The sequence below is a fragment of the Rattus rattus genome, chromosome 10, assembly GCF_011064425.1.
Source record: "Rattus rattus isolate New Zealand chromosome 10, Rrattus_CSIRO_v1, whole genome shotgun sequence".
NCBI classification, from domain to species: Eukaryota; Metazoa; Chordata; class Mammalia; order Rodentia; family Muridae; genus Rattus; species Rattus rattus.
Window position 1 is genome coordinate 77638350 of NC_046163.1, and position 25202 is coordinate 77663551.

Consider the following 25202-nt stretch of genomic DNA (forward strand, 5'->3'; position numbering starts at 1 on the left):
CCAACAATGGAGGAGTGTTCCCCTTTCTCCACATCCTCGCCAGCATTTGCTGTCACCTGAGTTTTTGATCTTAGCCATTCTCACTGGTGTGAGGTGAAATCTCAGGGTTGTTTTGATTTGCATTTCCCTTATGACTAACCATGTTGAACATTTCTTTAGGTGTTTCTCGGCCATTCGGTATTCCTCAGCTGTGAATTCTTTGTTTAGCTCTGAACCCCATTTTTTAATAGGGTTATTTGTCTCCCTGCGGTCTAACCTCTTGAGTTCTTTGTGTATTTTGGATATAAGCCCTCTATCTGTTGTAGGATTGGTAAATATCTTTTCCCAATCTGTTGGTTGCCGTTTTGTCCTAACCACAGTGTCCTTTGCCTTACAGAAGCTTTGCAGTTTTATGAGATCCCATTTGTCGATTCTTGATTGTAGAGCATAAGCCATTGGTGTTTTGTTCAGGAAATTTTTTCCAGTGCCCATGTGTTCCAAATGCTTCCCTAGTTTTTCTTCTATTAGTTTGAGTGTATCTGGTTTGATGTGGAGGTCCTTTATCCACTTGGACTTAAGCTTTGTACAGGGTGATAAGCATGGATCGATCTGCATTCTTCTACATGTTGACCTCCAGTTGAACCAGCACCATTTGCTGAAAATGCTATCTTTTTTCCATTGGATGGTTTTGGCTCCTTTGTCAAAAATCAAGTGCCCATAGGTGTGTTGGTTCATTTCTGGGTCTTCAATTCTGTTCCATTGGTCTATCTGTCTGTCTCTGTACCAATACCATGCAGTTTTTATCACTATTGCTCTGTAATACTGCTTGAGTTCTGGGATAGTGATTCCCCCTGAAGTCCTTTTATTGTTGAGGATAGCTTTAGCTATCCTGGGTTTTTTGTTATTCCAGATGAATTTGCCAATTGTTCTGTCTAACTCTTTGAAGAATTGGATTGGTATTTTGATGGGGATTGCATTGAATCTGTAGATCGCTTTTGGTAAAATGGCCATTTTTACTATATTAATCCTGCCAATCCATGAGCATGGGAGATCTTTCCATCTTCTGAGGTCTTCTTCAATTTCTTTCTTCAGAGTCTTGAAGTTCTTGTTGTACAAATCTTTTACTTGCTTGGTTAAAGTCACACCGAGGTACTTTATATTATTTGGGTCTATTATGAAGGGTGTCGTTCCCTAATTTCTTTCTCGACTTGTTACTTTTTTGTGTAGAGGAAGGCTACTGATTTATTTGAGTTAATTTTATACCCAGCCACTTTGCTGAAGTTGTTTATCAGCTTTAGTAGTTCTCTGGTGGAACTTTTGGGATCTTAAATATACTATCATATCATCTGCAAATAGTGATATTTTGACTTCTTCTTTTCCGATCTGTATCCCTTGACCTCCTTTTGTTGTCTGATTGCTCTGGCTAGAACTTCAAGAACTATATTGAATAAGTAGGGAGAGGGCAGCCTTGTCTAGTCCCTGATTTTAGTGGGATTGCTTCAAGTTTCTCTCCATTTAGTTTAATGTTAGCAACTGGTTTGCTGTATATGGTTTTTACTATGTTTAGGTATGGGCCTTGAATTCCTATTCTTTCCAGGACTTTTATCATGAAGGGGTGTTGAATTTTGTCAAATGCTTTCTCAGCATCTAATGAAATGATCATGTGGTTTTGTTCTTTCAGTTTGTTTATATAATGGATCACGTTGATGGTTTTCCGTATATTAAACCATCCCTGCATGCCTGGGATGAAGCCTACTTGATCATGGTGGATGATTGTTTTGATGTGCTCTTGGATTGGTTTGCAGAATTTTATTGAGTATTTTTGCATCGATATTCATAAGGGAAATTGGTCTGAAGTTCTCTTTCTTTGTTGGGTCTTTGTGTGGTTTAGGTATAAGAAATTGTGGCTTCGTAGAAGGGTAGTGCTCCATCTGTTTCAATTTTGTGGAATAGTTTGGATAAAATTGGTACGAGGTCTTCTATGAAGGTCTGATAGAATTCTGCACTAAACCCGTCTGGACCTGGGCTCTTTTTGGTTGGGAGACCTTTAATGACTTCTTCTATTTCCTTAGGAGTTATGGGGTTGTTTAACTGGTTTATCTGTTCCTGATTTAACTTGGGTACCTGGTATCTGTCTAGGAAATTGTCCATTTCCTGCAGATTTTCAAGTTTTGTTGAATATAGGCTTTTATAGTAAGATCTGATGATTTTTTGAATTTCCTCTGAATCTGTAGTTATGTCTCCCTTTTCATTTCTGATTTTGTTAATTTGGACACACTCTCTGTGTCCTCTCATTAGTCTGGCTAAGGGTTTATCTATCTTGTTGATTTTCTCAAAGAACCAACTTTTGGTTCTGTTGATTCTTTCTGTGGTCCTTTTGTTTCTACTTGGTTGATTTGGCTCTGAGTTTGATTATTTCCTGCCTTCTACTCCTCCTGGGTGTATTTGCTTCTTTTTGTTCTAGAGCTTTTAGGTGTGCTGTCAAGCTGCTGACATATGCTCTTTCCTGTTTCTTTCTACAGGCACTCAGCGCTATGAGTTTTCCTCTTAGCACAGCTTTCATTGTGTCCCATAAGTTTGGGTATGTTGTACCTTCATTTTCATTAAATTCTAAAAAGTTTTTAATTTCTTTCTTTATTTCTTCCTTGACCAGGTTATCATTGAGTAGAGCATTGTTCAATCTCCACGTTTATGTGGGCATTCTTCCCTTATTGTTATTGAAGACCAGTTTTAGGCCGTGGTGGTCTGATAGCACGCATGGGATTATTTCTATCTTTCTGTACCTGTTGAGGCCCGTTTTTTGACCAATTATATGGTCAATTTTGGAGAAAGTGCCATGAGGAGCTGAGAAGAAGGTATATCCTTTTACTTTAAAAATAGAATGTTCTATAAATATCCGTTAAGTCCATTTGGCTCATGACTTCTCTTAGTCTGTCTACATCTCTGTTTAATTTCTGTTTCCATGATCTGTCCATTGATGAGAGTGGGGTGTTGAAATCTCCCACTATTATTGTGTGAGGTGCAATGTGTGTTTTGAGCTTATTAAGGTTTCTTTTACGTATGTAGGTGCCCTTGTATTTGGGGCATAGATATTTAGGATTGAGAGTTCATCTTGGTGGATTTTTCCTTTGATGAATATGAAGTGTCCTTCCTTATCTTTTTTGATGACTTTTAGTTGAAAATTGATTATATCTGATATTAGAATGGCTACTCCAGCTTGCTTCTTCTGACCATTTGCTTGGAAAGTTGTTTTCCAGCCTTTCACTCTGAGGTAGTGTCTGTCTTTGTCTCTGAGGTGTGTTTCCTGTAGGCAGCAGAATGCAGGGTCCTCGTTGTGTATCCAGTTTGTTAATCTATGTCTTTTTATTGGAGAGTTGAGGCCATTGATGTTGAGAGATATTAAGGAATAGTGATTATTGCTTCCGGTTGTATTCATATTTGGATGTGAGGTTATGTTTGTGTGCTTTTCTTCTCTTTGTTTTGTTGCCAAGACGATTAGTTTCTTGCTTCTTCTAGGGTATAGCTTGCCTCCTTATGTTGGGCTTTACCATTTATTATCCTTTGTAAGGCTGGATTTGTAGAAAGATATTGTGTAAATTTGGTTTTGTCATGGAATATCTTGGTTTCTCCATCTATGTTGATTGAGAGTTTTGCAGGATACAGTAACCTGGGCTGGCATTTGTGTTCTCTTAGGGTCTGTATGACATCAGTCCAGGATCTTCTGGCCTTCATAGTTTCTGGCGAAAAGTCTGGTGTGATTCTGATAGGTCTGCCTTTATATGTTACTTGGCCTTTTTCCCTTACTGCTTTTAATATTCTTTCTTTATTTTGTGCGTTTGGTGTTTTGACTATTATGTGATGGGAGGTGTTTCTTTTCTGGTCCAATCTATTTGGAGTTCTGTAGGCTTCTTGTATGCCTATGGGTATCTCTTTCTTTAGGTTAGGGAAGTTTTCTTCTATGATTTTGTTGAAGATATTTACTGGTCCTTTGAGCTGGGAGTCTTCTCTCTCTTCTATACCTATTATCCTTAGGTTTGATCTTCTCATTGAGTCCTGGATTTCCTGTATGTTTTGGACCAGTAGCTTTTTCCGCTTTACATTATCTTTGACAGTTGAGTCAATGATTTCTATGGAATCTTCTGCTCCTGAGATTCTCTCTTCCATCTCTTGTATTCTGTTGGTGAAGCTTGTATCTACAGCTCCTTGTCTCTTCTTTTGGTTTTCTATATCCTGGGTTGTTTCCATGTGTTCTTTCTTGATTGCTTCTATTTCCATTTTTAATTCCTTCAACTGTTTGATTGTGTTTTCCTGGAATTCTTTCAGGGATTTTTGTGTCTCCTCTCTATGGGCTTCTACTTGTTTATTTATGTTTTCCTGGAATTCTTTCAGGCATTTTTGCGATTCCTCTCTGTAGGCTTCTACTTGTTCTCTAAGGGAGTTCTTCACGTCTTTCTTGAAGTCCTCCAGCATCATGGTCAAATATGATTTTGAATCTAGATCTTACTTTTCTGGTGTGTTTGGATATTCCATGTTTGTTTTGATGGGAGAATTGGGCTCCGATGGTTCCAGGTAGTCTTGGTTTCTGTTGCTTGGGTTCCTGCGCTTGCCTTGCGCCATCAGATTATCTCTAGTGTTACTTTGTTCTGCTATTTCTGACAGTGGCTAAACTGTCCTATAAGCCTGTGTGTCAGGAGTAGACCTGTTTTCCTGTTTTCTTTCTGCCAGTTATGGGGACAGAGTGTTCTGCTTTCGGGCGTGTAGTTTTTCCTCTCTACAGGTCTTCAGCTGTTCCTGTGGACCTGTGTCTTGAGTTCACCAGGCAAGTCACTTGCAGGAGAAAAGTTGATCTTACCTGTGGACCCGAGGCTCATGTTTGCTCTCGGGGTGCTGCCCACGGGCTCTCCGCTGCGGCAGCAACCAGGAAGATCTGCGCCGCCCCTTCTGGGAAGTTCCGTGCACCAGAGTTCCAGATATCTTTTGGTGTTTTCCTCTGGGATCAGTACTGTGTGCAGCGTGCAGTCTCTTCTGGTTTCCCAGGCGTGTCCGCCTCTCTGAAGGTTTAGCTCTCCCTCCCACGGGATTTGGGTGCAGAGAACTGTTTATCCGGTCTGTCCCTTCAGGTGCGGTGTCTCAGATGCGGTGGACCTGCTGCTCCTGGGCCCTCCTCTACGGGTACCCAGAGGCCGTTAACAGTTTCCTCCTGGGCCAGGGAAGTGAGCAGGGGTGGGCAGCGTTGGTGGTCTCCTCCGCTCTGCTGCCTCAGGAGTGCCCGCCCGGCCAGGCGGCGAGAACTCCCCTCCAGGGGGTCTGGGAGCAGAGACCTGCTGAGGGCAGGGATCCGCCGGCCCCGGAGTCTGGCCAAACACTGGAAGTGTCCGGTCCCAGAGGAACTCCGCCTCTGTGAGACCTGAGTTCACCAGGCAAGTCGTTTGTAGCAGAAAAGTTGGTCTTACCTGTGGGGTGCTGCCCACGGGCTCTCCGCGGAGGCAGCAACCAGGAAGATCTGCCATAGCTGATACTTAGCAGCATCTAACTGTTCCCTTTGTCTTTTAGCAAAAACCACCTATGTTTTTAAAAAATATAGACCAAGCTAATTTGCATCTAAATATTTTATAAAGTTTAAGATAAGTGCATTTAGGGAATTAGAAGCTATCCTAGAATTCTAAATATTTTATTAAGAACCTTGGGTAGAGTTATGGTTTTAAAAGAATCAAAATACATTTACAATATCAGTCCAAGACTAGGTTGTCAAACAGGACTATGTAACAACAACTAAGAACAGCAAGCAGCATAATTTCTATTCCGCCTCTAAGGCACCTACAAAAATAACATATAGTCACTCCTCACTGTATGAAGTAATAAAGAAACTAACATGACTAGCACTTTCTGAAGCCAGTGTCTGGATCTTTGAATTCATTTGGAAAAATGAGCAGGATGCCTTCTCATCACTTCTTGAAGCAGTTTTATTGCATCTTATCTACAGCATCTCATAGTCCTCTTCCTTAGTTCACTGCCTCATGAACATGCATAGTGCAATTTCTGTGCCTTGGATACTATCAAGGCTAGAATGAGCTCTATAGGTATGCTGCCTCACCAAATGCTCAATGACATATAAGAGGCCTGACTTTGCTGCTCTATTACACAGGACATCTTGGATCTTTGAAGACCAGACTTGAAATAAACTACACCCCCCCACCTCTGTGTCTTCCTCTCCCTCTCTCTCTCCCTCCCCCTTGTGATGTGTGTTTGTATGTGGGGTGGGGAGACGAAGAGGGAGAAAGAGGTAAGCCGATTAATAATGCTCAATCATATCTGGACTGCTTGCAATGTTAAACATTTAAAATCATCAATGTTTGGCACTGTGGAATTGTTTTATAGAATAAATTATCCATCAAATGACATTTTTAACCATTTATTTTACTGGTGGGAAGTTTACATTTGCACTACTGTGAATCTTAGAAGTCAGAGTAGAACATGTGCAATCTTGATGGAGTCAGTTTTCTCCTTCCACTATGTGGGCTCCAGGGATTAATTTTAGGTCATCAGGCTTCGCACTAAGTGTCTTTATCTGCTCAACATGTTGCTCCCTCACATAACACTTTTAAACTTTGTAATTGATTTATAAACAAGCTACATGATCTCAGAATATTCCAGTGTGTGTGTGTGTGGGGGGGGGTTAACCGTCAATGATGATGGTGATGATAATGATGAGGATGATGGTGGTGGTGATAGTGATAGTGGTGATTTGTAAAGGAACTATAATTTCCAGAAAATGAAGCTACATCTACATTGAATATTTCAAGAAGATGATTGGCTGATAAAAAATTTTGTAATTTCTTGGGGAATCTTGGCATATTGAACAGTAGTTTACTAAATATTTCTATGCATAAACCAACATTCTGGTGACTTTCTGACAAGCTATATTGAAATGTATGAGGAGATACCTAAGTTTCAGAAACCCAGAGGCTAAGAAATCCATCAAATATGCTATGAAGTTCAGGGCAGAGAAGTTCCTGCTTTTCTGAAGTCTTCTCTCTTGTTATTTCACTAGTATATAGAAGTGTGTAAATATGTTGACTTACAAATAGTGCAATAGGATCTTTATGAAACCATTAGCATGATGGAACATGAAATTCATGGTAACCTAAATCTATGTTCTCAGTCCATGGTCACCCTCTAGAACAAAGAATCTCTTAGTACTTTTGAGGTAAAAGCTGTGTTTTGTATGTCCTCACTTGCTGGTCCATTGTCATGCCTGATTATCTGTGATCCTCACAGTTCATTTTTGTGTAGTCATCTTCTTCCCATTTCACTGATGAACCATTGAAGCAAAAGTTGGTAAAAATCAAAAGGTACACAGTCTCTAGAACCATGCATAGAATTACAGTAGAGTTCCCCTTTGCGAATCCGGACTTCCCACTGAATTTTATGCCTTGTTCTTTTGTGTTTATTTGTTTTGTTTTCTATCTCCCTTTATTTATGTTGCTGAGTTCTAATAATGAAGTTTTTTGGGAAGCCTTACAGAGAACACTTGGTAATTCATTCCTTCTTCAGGACTACGGAGATCTCTCTATTCTTTGTCTTGACAATAATTAAGCTAATTTCTATTATTTTTCAAGATAGCATTCTTTCCCCCATGAAGCAAGTCTGGTGCGTTTTTGAATACTCAATATGCCTTCCTAGACTCTCCCTTTGATTCCATACCACCATTCATCCAGGTTGAGCATGCTGAGAAAAGTGGCTCTTACCGGTAATATTGCAGTACACCTGAAGGGGTCCCAGCGGCCCACTGCCATCAGAGTCAACATAGAAGAACCCAGCTGTGTGACCTTTGTGTCTATACACCTCACATGATTGCTCATAGATGGCTGTAAAAAGAAAAAGGCAAACTCTACTTGATTCTTAATATTCCCCACAAGAGTCAGTAGCTCATACTTTAGCCAATTACTCATGAGTTTTCCTTCCCCTCATGTATAGTCCCTGGAACATTTATAGGTCAGTGTTCTGGTACTTGGAAGACTTGTACACTATTTCAGCTTCATTTTTGTTGCTGTGAAAAATACCCTGACAAAAAAATCAACTTAAATGAGAAAGGCATATTTTAGCCCACAGTTTTTGCACAGTTTCGCACACTTGGTTATTCACACTTGTATTACTCATACCAAGGCAGAAACCAGATGAGTAAAACCATACCCCATTCTCAGTTTGGGACTGAGATTAAATACCCTTTGCAGAGAGGAGTGTCTTGGGAAGAAATGGTTTCTCTACTGTTTCACTATAGAGAAACGACAGTTGTAGGAATTTGAGGCAATTAATCACATCAGATCCACAACCACTAAGAAACAAATACACATTTGCTTCCTGGATTGATTATACTCTGCTTGATTTCTCTACTCTAGTAGTTCAGAAACTAGGCTGGATGAGTTTATGCCAACTGGACACAAGCTCTTGTCATTTTTGAAAAAGGAACACGAATGGAGAAAATACTCCCAACTGACTGGAGTATAAAGAACCACATATGGAATTTTATTTATTGATTGATGTGACAGATCCCAGTTCACTGGAATCAATGACACTTCTGAGAATAATTGACCTATGTGTCATTAGAAAACAGGATACTCAAGCCATGAGAGTAATCCAGTAAGCAGTGAGGGCAGGGTCTCAAGGCAGGAATGTGTAGTCAGGAACTGATGCAGAAGCTATGAAGGGATACAGATTACTAACTCCTTCTTCATGGCTTGCTCTGCATGCTTTATTAGGCTATTCAGTGCCCCTTGCCATTAGAAAGCACAAACTACAATTGGCTGCCCACTTCAGTCACTACTCAAGAACTAGCACTACAGGCTTTCCTATAGCTCAGTCTTACGGCAGCATTTTATCTATTGAAGTTTCAACCTCTGAGACTACTCTAGGTTGTGTCAGGTTGACAAAACCTAGCCAGCATAGTATGTCCAGATGTGTATATGGAGGTAAGAGGACAACTTCAGGTGTCTGTTATCATCTTCCTTTTGGCTTTATCCATGGTCCCTTGTCATTTTATTGCTTCATATCCCATGGGCTTGCAGGCCTGTCAAAGTATAGTGGAAGAGCACATTCTGGCTTTGATGTTGGTCCTGGGAATGGAAAGTAAGACCTTCATGCCAAAAGCACTTTTATCTATTGAACCATCTCTCCAGCTGCAGATTAATCTATTTCTGTATAAGGATTCTTCACGGAAGATCTGCTATTTTGTTTCTCTCTTCCATCATGCACTCTAACCCTTGAACTTGTTCTTCCTTCTACTTCCTGTGCTTGGCTTTTTTAATTTTGTTTCACCATCCTATTATTTTGATGTTTTTTTCATATTGTTGTTGTATTTGTTTTGTCACGTATATGTCTTCTTGCAAGTTTAATTCTTTTTTTTGTCTTTATGTGTTTAAACTATTGTTGAATCTTTTATTGAGTTGTGACAAAATAGGTCAAACATGCCTAATATCTCCAAAATCCCTTTGTCAGTATGAGTTTAATTTAGCATGTCTCAAAGGACCTGTGCCATGAGACATGGAAGGCACACATATTCTCCTATAGTGTCCTATGAGAACAGGACAGAACACAGGGCACAGTCTCACAGTTATCAGATTTTATTTAATTTTCTAACAGGAAGTAAAAATTAGCTAAGAAGTTTGGTGTAACTCCACCCCCCCACCCCTGCCCCAAATGTGGAATCATTTTCTTTCTTGACTAAAAGACAAAGATGCCTTGGTACTTCTCGGTAGCTTCTTTTTTTCCAGATGCCAGAGATACCAGCTCTTCAGAAGGAGTATTAGTGTAGTAGTGAAGCCTCTTTAATGGAAAACAAGATCTCTGTAAGCTTGAGGCAACACTGTTCGAAATAAAGAACTCCACACCAGCCAGTATGACATATTACAACCTTATTTCAAAAAGGAAAAACAAACAAAACAGACAAACAGAATCAAAACAAAACAGGAGACTAGAACATCTGGCCCAGGTGGAACTTACTATTGTAATTGGGCCAGGTCAAGTCACTTGACCTTGGGACTGAGTTGACCTTAAGACATACTAAGGACATAAAAGGAATATATGTCCTTTTACAGGGATACTTCACACAATTCATATTTGTAGTAGAGACTTTATGAGTTGGACCACCATGAGATTCAGCAAGTTCTCACACTCTTTCTGAACTCTTATCTAGTATTGCTTTAATGATTACGAAGCCATGAAGGAGAAGGTAACACTGGGCCCAGTCATACACTCAACACCAAGATCAAATGACAAGTGAATCATAGATTTGGGTATTAAAAAGTGGAAGGCACGAATGTTCTTGAGGAAAAGCGGACTCAGTGTTTTTTTATAAACTTGAAGAAGCAAAGATAATGACAGTTTATTCAAAATCATAAATAGTAGTAACATGGCCAAACATACTTCAAATAAAATGAATGAAAAGGAAAAAAAGAAGTTAAGGATAAAATGGGAAGCAAACACTAATATCACAAATATTAATATGCAGTCTTAAATTATATAGAGGGCACAGAGGCAGGAAGCACAGAACGTCTTGCTGAGAAGTAAGGGCCTGCCTAAAAGAAAATCAAAAGGCAGTTGTTGGTTGGGCTTGGGAGACCGCTGTAAAAAGAAGGCTTTCCATACAAGCCTACAAACCTGATCCTGATTGCTAGAACCCATATACAGAACTGTGTGTGCCTAGAATCCCAGCTGAATTGAAGAGCTCCAGGTTCAGTGACAGACACTACCTCAAAAGAGAAAGTGGAGAGTGACAACATAAGATAGCCAACATCAACACCTGTCCATATACACATGTGATTGGACAGATAAGCATACCCATGTAGAGGCACACATACAATATTAGTGAAAGTTTGGAGGTATCTCTTTGTGGTCACCACAAGATACTAAGGGTATCAAGATTTTTATATCGGGTTTTTAGCCTCCCTTAGAATAATTTGAAATGGTCTTTATTAGAAGTTTGAGGAGAATCCCCAAGGTAGGCAAAGCTGAAAATCTCAGTAACTTCTCAGAGGAAGAGAATGGAGACGATAAAGGGGACAGAGGAAGCCATTGTGTTTCAGGTAAGCAGACATGGAGGTTAGCCACATGGTGCCAGGTGGTCATCTGGTGGGTAGGATTTCAGAAAAAGAGAAACTTGTGTACCCTGGAGAACATTCTTAAGTTTTGGTCAACATCCAATAAAGAAAAGCAAAAGACAAGAAAGAGGAAGCATTTATTAGTAAGAACACAAAAATTCCCACAGACTCAGCAAAAATCTCAGAACACCTCACAGGAAGAGCACTAGGGAATTGGCATTCTAGAAAGGAGAGCATTGTCTAGAAAAACAATTCCTCCTTTTATCTTTTTACCAAACATTGAAAACCTGCCTTCTGAGGCTTAGATGGTAGGCCATCTCAACTTTATTAATTCTTTATTTTAAAAATTTGTTTGTTTGTTTATTATGAATACACTGTAGCTACCTTCAAACACACTGGAAGAGGACATCAGATTCCAATACAGATGGTTGTGAGCTACCATATGATTTCTGGGAATTGAACTCTTAAGAAAGGAGACAATAAAATGTCTTCAACAAGAGGGAGATTCTGTTTATCACAGAAAGATGCTTTGGATATAGCAATATTTGCCTCTATTAAAAACACCAACTAGTAAATTCTGCATTGCTGTTGAATTGTTACTGTCAGGAGTTCATGCAAAGATTTGCACTTCTCAGCAAAAAGGCTAATGGCAGAAACATCAGGTCCTTTAGGATAAACTTTTACACAAACAGAGTAGATGTGTATTGGGACCAGGCAGAACAAACAGATCCGTTTTCATATCTGAGGGAAATAGTCTGAGTACAGTTGTAGGAGAGAATTTATTGTCTAATGAAAAATTTGGAACATCCTTGTGATGTTCTCTCTCATTAAAGATGATGATATTATTGAGATAACAAAATAGTTTTATTTCAACCTCACCTTTTCAAGTACCAAAGGTCAGAGGAATATTCTTGCTGTTTTGCCATTTATATTTCTATTTTAAATCTATGGAAACAAGTATGAAACTCAGTTTAAAGGGTGTGTGTGTGTGTGTGTGTGTGTGTGTGTGTGTGTGTGTGTGTGTGTATGTGTGTGTGTGTGTGTGTATCCCTGTGTGCGTATATGTGGACACATTTATGTGTGCATATAGAGGCTAGAGATTGACATTAGGTGTCTTCCTCCATTATTCTCCTTACTGCCTACCAGGACTTTTAAAGTTGATGGGCATATGCCATCATTTACTCATGCCAGAGTAAACTTAATTCAGTTGGTTCTCTTATTCCATCTCAAGCACATTGGGAATTGAACTCAGGTTGTAAGACTCATTAGCAAACATCTTAACCCTCTTACAATCTTGGAAGCCTGTGCACCTTGGATTTTGAGAATGAATCTGAAGCTCATCAATTTGGCAAGACTGCTTGGCCAGTGAGCCTCAGAAACATACCTGGATCTGCCTACCAAGCACTATGATTACAGGTGCAGACTACCATGCCTGGCTATTTTTTGTGGGTCCTGAAAATTATAACTCAAATGCTCATGTTAACATGGTAAGCTTTTCACTCAGTAAACTGTATATATTTCTTCTTGGCACCTATATTTAAGGGTTAAAACATGTTTTAATTCTTCTTAGCATATCTATTATTTTCTTGTACATATGTAAACATATATACAAGAATGTGTGCAACAATAATTAATTTTAAAAGAGGAGAAGGATTTGAAAAACAGCAAAGAATGTTTATGGCATGGTTTGAAGGGAGGAAAGTGACAAGATAAATAATGTAATTACAATTTCAAAAATAAAAGAAATAATTAAAAATGTTTCAATTCTGTGTCTCTTCTTTCTTGTGGTATCCTAGGTGATGGAGTTTACCACTTAATTATAATCCAATACAGAGCTATACACACTGCCTATAGACATAAATAAAATCAAATTAATTCTGGGAATGAATAATATGTGAAACATGTTATTTAGCAGCAATTTATTTAATTAAGTTTATCAAACCCCTAGTGCATGAGATTTTTGAGAGTTTGACTGGGCCTTGTGTCAACCAAGAAAAGAAAATGTCATTAAAACTAACTAGAACCACAAAAATCAGTTAAAAGACTATCAGGGAATTATATTGGAGTTTGCAGAGCTTTTGAGATCTGAGGTCACAAGCAGCACTCAAAAGACATGGTAAGATGTCCTGGTTCAATATTAGAACACAAAGAAAGAGTCAGAAGGTGCTGTATGCTCCTGGGTTATAGACCGTCAAATCCCTGATGTATGACGAAGGATTGGAAAGTACCAAGATTGGTAACTACTTTCAACTTCGACTCTACTCAAGCCTTATGTATACTTTAAAGCCTCTTTTGAAACGAGACATCAAAGGCAGTCTGTAGAAACCATCACTATATATAAAACAAAAGCTTTATGTACAAAATGCCTGTTACATAGTAGGACATACTGGCATTCTACAATGCAGTAAGTCAGTCTACAAAATACACAGTAAGCAATCTGAATAATGTGATATGGCTAAAATATAAATATGAAAATATCGATGATAAAAACTCTTTTTAGTAGTCCATTCCTAAAGGAAGTCCAGCCTATTGGTAGCAGAAAAGTAAATGTACCTTATGTTGGTGCTGGGCTGAGATGAATGTCAGTGGCCATGACTTCAGTGACAGTTTTCCTCTGACTATATTAATTGGCAGCCACAAATCTTGACACCATCCTGGAAACTCACGATTTACAAGATGCCCTATGACATCAGACTAAAAACAGTGTTCTGAAAAGTTTCTTGGAAAAGATTCAGTTTGGACTGGAGGAAAGACTCAGCTAACTGAGAACATGTGCTGCTCTGCCCTGGGTTTGTTCCCCAGTACTCACAATGTACCTCTTACAATGATCCGTATCACCAGTGCTAGAGCATCTGACACTTTTCTGGCCTTTGTGGATACTCAAGAGCACATGGTACATATTGAGACAAGTAGACACACACACACACACACACACACACACACACACACACAAACTCAAGCACAAACACATACACATAAAAATAAGTAAAAATAAATTTAACTTTAAAAATAATTTCATTTTACTCTTCAACAAGTTAAAGAAGCATTATTTCAAAATGAACAGAAATTGTATAGAATCACAGTGATAATGGAGGGAAAGCAGTCAGCAGAACCTTGATTGTAATGCGGTTACCTTGCAAGCATAAGGACTCCAGGATGATTCCCAGAATTCACATAAAATGACCAAATGAATAATCAAGCAACCACAAAGTCTGGGTGTGCAAACCTAGCAACAAGGAGGCTAATCCCTGAACTTTTGTTACCAACCTATTTGATGAGTTTCAGGATAGTAAGAGACCCTGATTCAAAATAAAATAACAGTATATGTGGACATGTCTTGAAGAACAAAACTGGAGTTTATGATCTGTCCTCCACATATGTACATATGCATTTGTACCCATGCATACACAGATATGCATACAGAAACAAATAACTGATAAATGGTGGCACACCACAGATTGTTGCTTTTATGTTCCAGGTGCTGAAGATGTACCTGCATCCTCCACTGTTAGTAAGTACCAGCTGTTTCCAGATACTATACTATCTTAGTTTTCTCATCCTTTTCTCATCTTAACCTTTGTGTTTCCAGGAACCTTAATTTACAGAGAAGCAGCCATAAAGTACTGTGTCTAGAGTATGTCCCAAGACATATTCTATCAGCTCAGTCATGACTCCTCAGAGAAACATTTAAAAAAGAGAACCTTGATTCACTATCTTTCTTAAATATTTTCTTTCTGAAATCTAAAAAATCATTTTTCTCTAATACTGATTTTCTCTTGTTGAAGATGTTACACAAGCCATAGTTCCGAGTCACTGCTGCCCTACCACTCATTGCTGCTTTGCCATACTGTGTGGAGAGCATATGCTACCAAAGCAGTTTGCTTTACTTTATCTAATGGTTTACATTGGTTATGACGTCTGTGCAAGCTAGGTTCTCTCAGATATTTGGCAAGCATGCCTCCTCATTGTCAGGAACATAAGCAGGACTACTGAGAGGAGGATGAAGAGAGCCAGCAAGCGCAACTGTAGCTTTTTTTTTTTTTTAGCGTGAGTCAAAAATCCAGGTTTGATGCATGGTTGTAATCCCAGTGTGAAAAGGCAGCTGTCAGAAGATCCCTAGGACTTGATGCCAGGTAGCCAGGCTAAATGATGTACTCTAAATGCCAGTGAGAGACCCTGTCTTGAAAAGCTACATGGCCAGCTCCTAAGATAAAATAAATCTCCACACTCTCACACTTTCACACTTACATGTCTACAGACATATGTTCATCCCCCCACATGCAAGTGCAAATCTTTGTAAAAGAGGTCTCAGTGGATATCCTGGTAGTTTTAATGACTTGGGGGACTGAGGCAGGAGAATCATTGAGCCTGGGAATTTTAAGCATGGAAAACAGATATTATTTCTTAAAATGAAATGTAGAAATTAAAAATGAGGACTGAACATGATGCAGGAGCATTTTAAAAACATTATAAGTTAAGATTTACTCCTTTATAACTAATTGAGGACTTTATATTTTTACATCTCATAATTCACAAATCAGACATCAAGGTAAACAATCAAAATGATATCCTTCTTTTTTGTAAGTTAGTGCAAAATTATGGTAACAAGGAAATTTCATATACAGCTAAAATTTTCATCCACACTTTCATTTCAAGATTATACAGGGAGGCATAGAAATGTGGCTCAATTACAAGAGTAACCGGTTCACATGTGTATGGCCACAGTTTCCATTCCCAGTACTGCATAAATTAGCATTATGTTAATTATCTGTAATATCTTGGAGATAGAGGTAGAGGATCAGAAGTCTAACACCAATCTTAGATAAATAGCAAGTTTGAGGGTAGCCTGAGGCTACATGAAGCCCTGGCTCAAAAAGTAAAATAAAATTCACAAGAAGTTCCTTATATTCACAAAATATAAGGAAGGAGAACCTTGTCTCAAATTAGGAGAGAAGAACCAGGAATAATGCTGTCCTTCATGGAGTTGAAAATGTAAAGCTAGGAATTTCATCACCATCGATGCAATGGTCACCTTGTCAAATCCACCTCACTGCTTTGGATAAAGCCTACCATTAATACCATATTTTTAATTTTACATGAGCTAAGCAACGTCACATACAGCATCACCTGCTTGCTACAGTTTTATGGAGTTTCAACACTGCAAAAATGTACAGGGATGAATAGGGTCATGATTTTTGTGAACACATATAAAAATCATCATGAAGCCACAAAAACCTCCACTTCATACATTAGATTTATACATTTATAAATCTCAATTTTTTACATTAGAAAAACCAAAACTTGGAGTTACATATATGGCTTGAGGTAAGTGTAATTTCTATGAAAGCATGAGGACTGAATTTTAACACTCAGTACCCATGAAAAAGCTTAAGACACCTTTTTATCATCTAGTCCATAAACACTGTGGGGAAAGGTACAAAAGGGTTTCTGGTTTGCATCCTAGCTCCAGACCCACTTTCTCAAAGATAAAGTAAAAATTCTTAGCCAGGACACCTAAATTCATCTTCTGGCTACTGCATGTGAGTATGCGTGTGCATACATACACAAATAGCTGCACATACATCTCTCACACAAAGAAACAATAATTTTTAAAGGAAAAATTAAAGCAAACAAATATGAAAGTCAGAGAGAAAGAGATCTATCATCTTCATTCAGGCCAGTAGCTGCTACTAGGGTGGCTTGATCTTGCCTAAGCTGGCCTTCGTGCCAGTTCACTGTCACTCAACTACTAGAATCATTTCTTTCATCTTAGAAGTAATGGAATTTCACTAATAAAGAATAATTATAGATGCTGAGGACAGTTCCAACATTGTTCAATGAGTTATGCAATTTGCAGATCATTTCTAGAGATGAAAGAGCAGAGCTCAGTAAGGGATCTCACAACCATGGTGTTACAATCAGCACACCATGAGAAAGCTGAGCAGAAACCATAACACTTCTATTAGATGTGACACACAATAGAAACCTTCCACCACATGTCTTCAACCCTACTCTAGGTGAATGACTCCAGTTTTCCTCTCCACATAACTTCTCCCCACGCTATTTAGTCAAATGCAAACAACATATTGTCTTTGGCTTGGTTCATTCTCTGTTGCACTAAAAAAAAATTGAATTACAGACCAATGGCAATTACCTTAATAACAGAGATCACAAGATATAAAATAGAAAATTATATTTTGGTAGCTCTCGGTTTTACTTGTTGGTTTGTTAGAGTCAGGGTCTCACTGTGTAGCTTAAGCTATACTCAAAATCCTCCTGATCAAGCCTCTTGAGCCCTGGGACTGTAGTCCTTTATTACTACTCTTGCCTCTATTAGGGAGTTTTATATAAAAATTATGGAATACTGGCTATAAATTCATGTGCATATGTGAGGTTTTGCGGGTATCTATGTGAAAATCTGAATGCCTGTGTGTATAGATTTGTGTGATTGCATGTACAAATGTGTGCATATAAAAGTGTGTATGAATATATGGAGGCCAGAGATCAATCTCAGGTGTCATTGCTCAGATACCATCCATTTTTTATGATTTTATTTATTTGGAGATTGAGATCTCTCATTATCCTAAGCTTACCAATTTAGAATAAACTGACTGGCCAGTAATCCCAAAGTACTCTCCTGTCTCTGTTTCCCAAGTACTGGGAGTCCTGGGTCACAACAAAAGCTTTAAGAAGTTTCTGGGTACCAAACATAGATCTTTATGCTGCAAATCAAGCTTTGGATGTACAAAAGAATCTTATTAGCAAAGTTTTATAAACCTGCTTTTAAAAAAATATCTTAAGTTTCTGTTGTTTTATAAAGAGATGATAATGAATAATTTCTAACTTTGTATTCATTTCAAGTCAGTATACCTTGCTAGTATATAGTCACTAAATATTTATTTTAATTCCTTGCCCGTGTTTAAGTTTTCTAAGCATGCACCTAGCAACTACTTCTTGAAAATATTCGAGTCTAAAGTATATATCTAGTATCAACCCACTTGGATCTGAAAGTAATGTACAGTGAGCAGTATTTACCCACTGAATTATAAGTATTATTCTTGCACCACATGCATGAACCCATGTATGCTCCTTCCAGTATCAATATTACAGTTTATTAATGATAAAAAAGAAAATGGATTAAATATCCAAAGCACTTGTCTTTAAATATTAGCTCAAATACTTGGAGGCTAAACAGGGAACAGCTGGTTACCAACTATCTATTCACAGATACTGCAAATGAACTCATGTAACTTTAAACTTTGCTCTAAGCTGTCCAACTGGTAGAGGATATATTTGAGAATGATACTGGCTCAGACTGCAAATATCACGTTCTGTCCTATAAATTCTGGAAATAAATACCCACTCCACACACACGTAGTTGTACTATACTCTTAACTTTCCAAATGGGCCTCAACATGACAGAGTAAATATGAACAATTCCTGGTAAGTTCTCAGAGGGCATCCAGACATCCATCCTATTGATACAGAATCTGTCTGTGTCATCATTGTTAGTGAGACTCAAGTCTTCTGCACAGGAGCTACTGATGAGCTTCAGATGTAGCTCAAATAGATTTATATAACATAGAGAATTTGTCTTCCAGTATAGATTGATAAATTTGTAGTTTCTATACATGTTAAAATGAAAAACAAGTATCTATCACCTATACAAATTTCATGTTTTTTGACAAAAAATGTTTGAACAATGTGCTCTGATCAAGCTTTTACAGAAGACTTTTTACAGCCAGGATGGCTTGATGGGTATTTCACAGGGTATTTATGTCCAAATTAAATTCTAAATTTAAAACACAGTGTAGTCCTTCCTGAAGTACCATGCTTTGAAAAATTCTGGGTTTTTTTTATTGGTTTTGTTTTGTTTTTTGTTTTGTGTTTTGTGTGTGTGTGTGTGTGTGTGTGTGTGTGTGTGTGTGTGTGTGAGTGTGTGTGTTTGTGCAAGTATGTGTTTGTGTGTGCGTGTATAGGTGTGTGTAGGTATGTGTACAAGTGTGTGTACATGTGTTCATGCAGGTGTCTGTTAATGTCAATCTGATGTCAGTTTCAGACATTCTTTCTCAGGGAGTCTCTTCTTCCATTCTGTTTACTTTTCTTTTTCCTTATTGATTTTTTATTGGATATTTTTATTTACATTTTAAATGTTATTCCTTTTCCCTGTTTCTCGCCTATAAGCCTCCTATCACATCCAGCTTCTCCTTCTTCTACCCTGCTCCAGCCTCTCTACCCTGATATTCCCATACACTGGAGACTCCAGCATGGAAGGACGAAGGCCTTCTCCTCCCATTGATGCCCAACATGACCATCCTCTGCTACATATGCAGCTGGAGTCATGGGTCTGTCCATGTGTACTCTTTGGATAGTTGCTTAGTCTCTGAGAGCTCTGGTTGGTTAATATTGTTGTCTTTTTTTTTCCTTTTTTTTTTCGGAGCTGGGGACCGAACCCAGGGCCTTGCGCTTCCTAGGCAAGCGTTCTACCACTGAGCTAAATCCCCAACCCCAATATTGTTGTCTTAGGAGTTCCAAACCCCTTTATCAACATCAATCCTTTCTCTAACTTCTCCAATAGTGACTCTGTTCTCTGTTGAATGGTTTGCTGCTAGCATTTGCCTTTGTATTTGTCACACTCCGGCTGAGCTTCTCAGGAAACAGCTGTATCAGGCTCATGTCAGCATGCGCTTCTTAGCTACATCAATATTGTCTAGGTTTTATGGATATATATATATATATATATATATATATATATATATATATATATGCTGGATCCCGAGGTGGAGCAGGCTCTGAATGGCTTTTCCTTTGTATCCATATCTCCTCCTATGAATATGTTTGTGCCCCTTTTTAAGAAGGACTGAAGTTTCTGCACTTTGGTCATACTTCCTCTTGAGCTTCATGTGGTCTGTGGATTGAATCTTGGGTAATTCGAGCTCTTGGGCTAATATCCACTTCTAAGTGATTGCATACCATGTTTGTGTTTTGTGATAGGGTTACCTCACTCAGAAGGATATTTTCTAGTCCCATCCATTTGCCTATGAATTTCTTGAAGTCATTGTTGTGATGGCTGAGTAGTACTCCATTTTGTCCATGTACTGTAATTTCTGTATCCATTCCTCTGTTGAAGGGCATCTGGGTTCTTTGCAGCTTCTGGCTATTATAAATAAGGCTGCTCTGAACATAGTGGAGCATGAGTCTTTGCTGTATGTTGGAGCATCTTTTGGGTGTATACACAGGAGTGGTGTAGCTGGGTCTTCAGGAAGTACAGTGTCCAATTTTCTGAGGTAACTCTGCTCTGAATTCCAGAGGGTTGTACCAACTTGTAATCTCACCATCAATGGAGGATTCTTCCTCTTTCTCCACATCATCTCCAGGATCTAGCCACTTGAGTTTTTGATCTTAGCCATTCTGAATGATTTCAGGTGGAATCTCATGGTTGTTTTGATTTCCATTTCCCTGATGACAAAAGTTGTTGACCAATTCCTTAGGTACTTCTCAGTAATTTGATATTCCTCAGCTGAATAATCTTTGCTTAGCTCTGTTCCCCACTTGTAATCAATCAATTTGGCTGTGTGGAATCTTCTTGAGTTTTTTGTATGTTTTGGATATTAGCCCTCTATCAGACATAGGATTGGTAAAGACCTTTTCCCAATCTGTTGCTTGCCATTTTCTCCTAATGACAGTATCCTTTGCCTTACAGAAGCTTTGCAGACTTATGAAGTCTAATTTGGGGACTCTTGATCTTACAGCATAAGCCATTGGTGTTTTATTCAGGAAAATTTCCCCACTGCCCCTGTGTTTTAGGCTCTTCCTCATTTTTCTTCTATTACTTTGAGTATATATGATTTTATGTAGAGGTCCTTGATCCACTTGAACTTAAGCTTTGTACAGAACAATAACAATAGATTACTTTGCACTCTTTTACATACTATCCTCTAGTTGAACTAGCACCATTTGTTGAAAATGCTATCTTTTTTCTACTGGATGGTTTTAGCTTCTTTGCCAAAAATCAAGTGATCCTAGGTGTGTGGGTGCATTTCTGGGTCTTTAATTCTATTCCAATGATCTGCCTGCTGGTCTCTACCAATACCATCCAGTTTTATTGTTGTTGCTCTGTAATACAGCTCAAGGTAAGTAATGGTGATTGCCCCAGAAGTTCTTTTATAATTGAGGATAGTTTTTGCTATCCTGGGTTTTATGTTATTCCAAATAAATTTGAAAAATTGTGCTATCTCATTCTATGAAGAATTGAGTTGGAATTTTGATGGGGATTGCAATCCTGAATATGTATGCTCCAAATGCAAGGGCAGCTACATTCATAAAAGAAAACTTAATAAAGCTCAAAGCACACATGGCACCTCACACAATAATGGGGAGAGATTTCTACACACCAAACTCTTTAATAGACAGATCATGGAAACAGAAACTAAATAGAGACATAGAGAAACTAACACAAGTTATAAACCACATGGATTGAACAGATATTTGTAGAACACTTCATCTTAAAACAAAAAGATATACCTTCTTGTCAGCACCTCATGGTATCATCTCCAAAATTTACCATATAATTTGTCACAAAATGGGCCTCAACAGACACAGAAAGATTGAAATCATTGTATGCACCCTATCAGAGCATCATGAACTAAGGCTGATCTTCAATAACAACAAAGAACAACAGAAGTCCCACATACATATGGCAGTTGAACAATGCTCTACTCAATAAAATTTGTCATGGAAGAAATAAAAAAATTAAAAACTTTTTAGAATATAATGAAAATGAAGGCACAACATACCCAAACTTATGTGACACAATGAAAGCAGTGTTAAAGGGAAAACACATAGCTCTCAGTGCCTCCAAAATGAAACTGGAGAGAGAGCATGCACTATCAGTTTGACAGAACACCTAAAAACTCTAGAACAAAAAGAAGCAAATACATAAAAAATAATCAAACTCAGGGCTGAAATCAACCAAGTAGAAACAAAAAGGACTATACAAACAAACAAACAAACTAGTAATGAGTTCTTTGAGAAAATCAAAGATAGATAAACCCTTAGCCAGACTAACCAGAGGGCACAGAGAGTATATTTAAATAAACAACCGCAGAAAGAAAAATGGAGACATAACAACAGAATCTGAGAAAATTCAAAAAATCATCAGATGCTACTAAAAAGTCTACATTCAACAAAACTGGAAAACATAGAGGAAATGGACAATTTTCTAGACATATACCATATACCAAAGTTAAATCCAGTACAGATAAACCGTCTAAAGAACTCCATAATGTATGAAGTAATAGAAGCAATTATTAAATGTCTCCCAACCAAAAAGAACCCAAGACTAGCTGGGTTTAGTGCAGAATTCTATCAAACCTTCAATGAAATTCTCATACTAATACTGTCCAAACTATTCCACAAAAACGAACCAGACTGAGCACTACCAAATCCTTCTGTGAAGCCACAATTATGCTTATACCTAAACTACACAAAGACCCAACAAAGAATGAGAACTGCAGACCAAGTTCTCTTATGAATATTGATACAAAAATACTCAATAAAATTGGTGGCATTGCAAACTGGTACAACCACTCTGGAAATCAGTCCAGAGGTTCCTCAGAAAATTGGACATACAACCACTTGTGGACCCAGATATACCTTTCCTGGGTCTATACCCAAAAGATGCTCCTACATACAACAAAGACACATGCTCTACTTGTTCATAGTAGCCTAATTTATAATAGCCAGAAGCTGCAAAAAACCTAGATACTCTTCACAATGGAGTACTACTCAGCTATAAAGAAAAGTGACTTCATGGAATTTGTAGGCAAATGGATGGAACTAGAAAATATCATGCTGAGTGAGGTAACCCAATCACAGAAAAACACACATGGTATGCACTCACTGATAAGTGGATATTAGCCCAAAAGCTCAAATTACCTAAGAGGCAATGCATGAACCACATGAAGCTCAAGAAGAAGGATGACCAAAGTGCAGATGCTTCACTTCCTAAAAGAGGTAAAAAAAATTTCATATGAAGGGATATGGAGGCAGTTTGGAGCAGAGACTGAAGGAACGGCCACTCAGAGCCTGCCCAACATGTGCCCCATATGTATAAAGCCACTAAGACTAGATAAGATTGACAAAGCTAAAAAGTGCATGCTGACAAGAGTTGGAAATACATGTCTCCTGAGAGACACAGCCAAAGCATGTCAAATAGAGAGGTGAATGTCAGCAGCAAACCACTGAACTGAGAACAGGACTCCAGTTGGAGTAATTAGAGAAAGAACTGAAAGAGCTGAAGGGGCTTGCAACCCCATAAGAGCAATACCAACCAACCAGAGCTCCCAGGGACTAAACCACTACCAAAAGAATATACATGGATTGCCCCATGGCTCCAACTGCATATGTAGAAGAGGAAGGCCTTGTTGGGCACCAGTAGAAGGAGAAGCCCATGGTTCTGCCAAGGTTGGACACCCAATATAAGGAAATATGAGGGGAGCAGCAAGGGGTGGTTGTGAAGAGGATAACCCTTATAATAGAAGGGAGGGTGATGGGATATAGGGCTTATGTCCGGAATTAACAGGAAAGAGAATAACATTTGAAATATAAATAAAAAAGTCCAATAAAAAAGAAAAAAATCTTTAACAAAAAACACCAACGTAATTATTAAATCTGAGATATAAACATACCTTTTTCAAAATTAATTGATAAGATACAAACATACAATTTTTACATTTTTAAATATCCAGCTTAATAGTTTTAACTTACGTGTTTTGATAACTCTTGTTTTTATTTTTGAATATGTTTTGTCGTTCTGGGAATAAAATGATTATTCATACAAAAAAGAAAGAAAGAAAGAAAGAAAGAAAGAAAGAAAGAAAGAAAGAAAAAAGAAAGGAAGAAAAAGAAAGAAAGAAATTTCCCCATTTCCCATGTATTTGAGGTTCTTCCCAATTTTTCTTCTATTACTTTGAGTGTATCTCCTTTTATGTGGAGGTCATTGATCCACTTGGACTTAAGCTTTGTACTGGGTGATAAGAAAAGATCAATTTGTGTTTTTCTACATGCTGACCTCCAGTTGAACCACCTGCATTTGTTGAAAATTCTCTCTTTTCCACTGGATGATTTTACCTACTACGTCAAAGTCTAAGTGGCATAGATATGTGGGTCATTTCTGGGTCTTCAATTCTATTTCATTGATCTATCTGCCTGTCTCTGAACCAATACCATACAGTTTTTATCTCTATGGCTCTGTAATACAGCTTGAGGTCAGGGATGGTGATTCTCCCGGAAGTTCTTTTATTGTTGAGTATAGTTTTCGATATCGTGGGTTTTTTGTTACTCATAATGAACTTTCAAATTGCTCTTCCTAACTCAGGGATTGCATTGAATCTGTAGATTGCTTTTGACAAAATGGAGTTTTTACTATAATAATTCTGGCAATCCATGAGCATAGGAGATCTTGTTACCTTCTGAGATTTCTTTCTTCAGAATCCTTCTTCTTTTCATACAGATCTTTCACTTGCTTGGTTAGAGTCACAACAAAGTATTTTATATTATTCATGACTATTGTTTGATGTTGGCTACTGGTTTGCTGTATATTGTTTTTACTATGTTTAGGTATAGGCCTTGAATTCCTAATCTTTCCAAGAATTTTATCATGAAGTGGTGCTGAATTTTGGCAAATGCTTTCTCAGCATCTAATGAGATGACCATGTTTTGTTTTGTTTTGTTTTTTTTCTTTGAGTTTTTATATATAGAAGAAAATATGGTTGAAATGGACAATTTTCTAGAGCGATTCCAGATGTCAAATTTACAGCAGAATTAGATAAACCTTTAATCATTTCCCTAAATAAATAGAAGCATTCATTAAATGTCTCCCAACAAAAAAGAAAAAAAAAATTCAGGATCAGATGGGTTTAGGGTAGAATTCTATTATACCATCAATGAAGACTTAATCTCAATACTCTTCAAACTATTACGAAAAGTTGAAACACAAGGAGCACTAACTAATTTGTCACAATTATGCTTATAACTAAACCACACAAAGTCCCTTAATGAAAGAGAACTTCAAACTAATTTCCCTTGTGAATATCAATGCAAAAATACTCAATAAAATTCTCACAA

At 38.0% G+C, this 25202-nt stretch overlaps 1 protein-coding gene across 1 annotated transcript in view; it reads right to left on the reverse strand.

Annotated features, from left to right (window-relative positions):
• The window catches only part of LOC116911635 (contactin-associated protein like 5-1), a 910869-nt gene that overhangs the window by 302784 nt on the left and 582883 nt on the right, over positions 1 to 25202 (reverse strand). The window contains exon 12 of the mRNA XM_032915594.1: positions 7728 to 7847. Coding sequence (XP_032771485.1) covers positions 7728 to 7847 — 120 coding nt within the window. The remainder of the gene's footprint in view (positions 1 to 7727; positions 7848 to 25202) is intronic.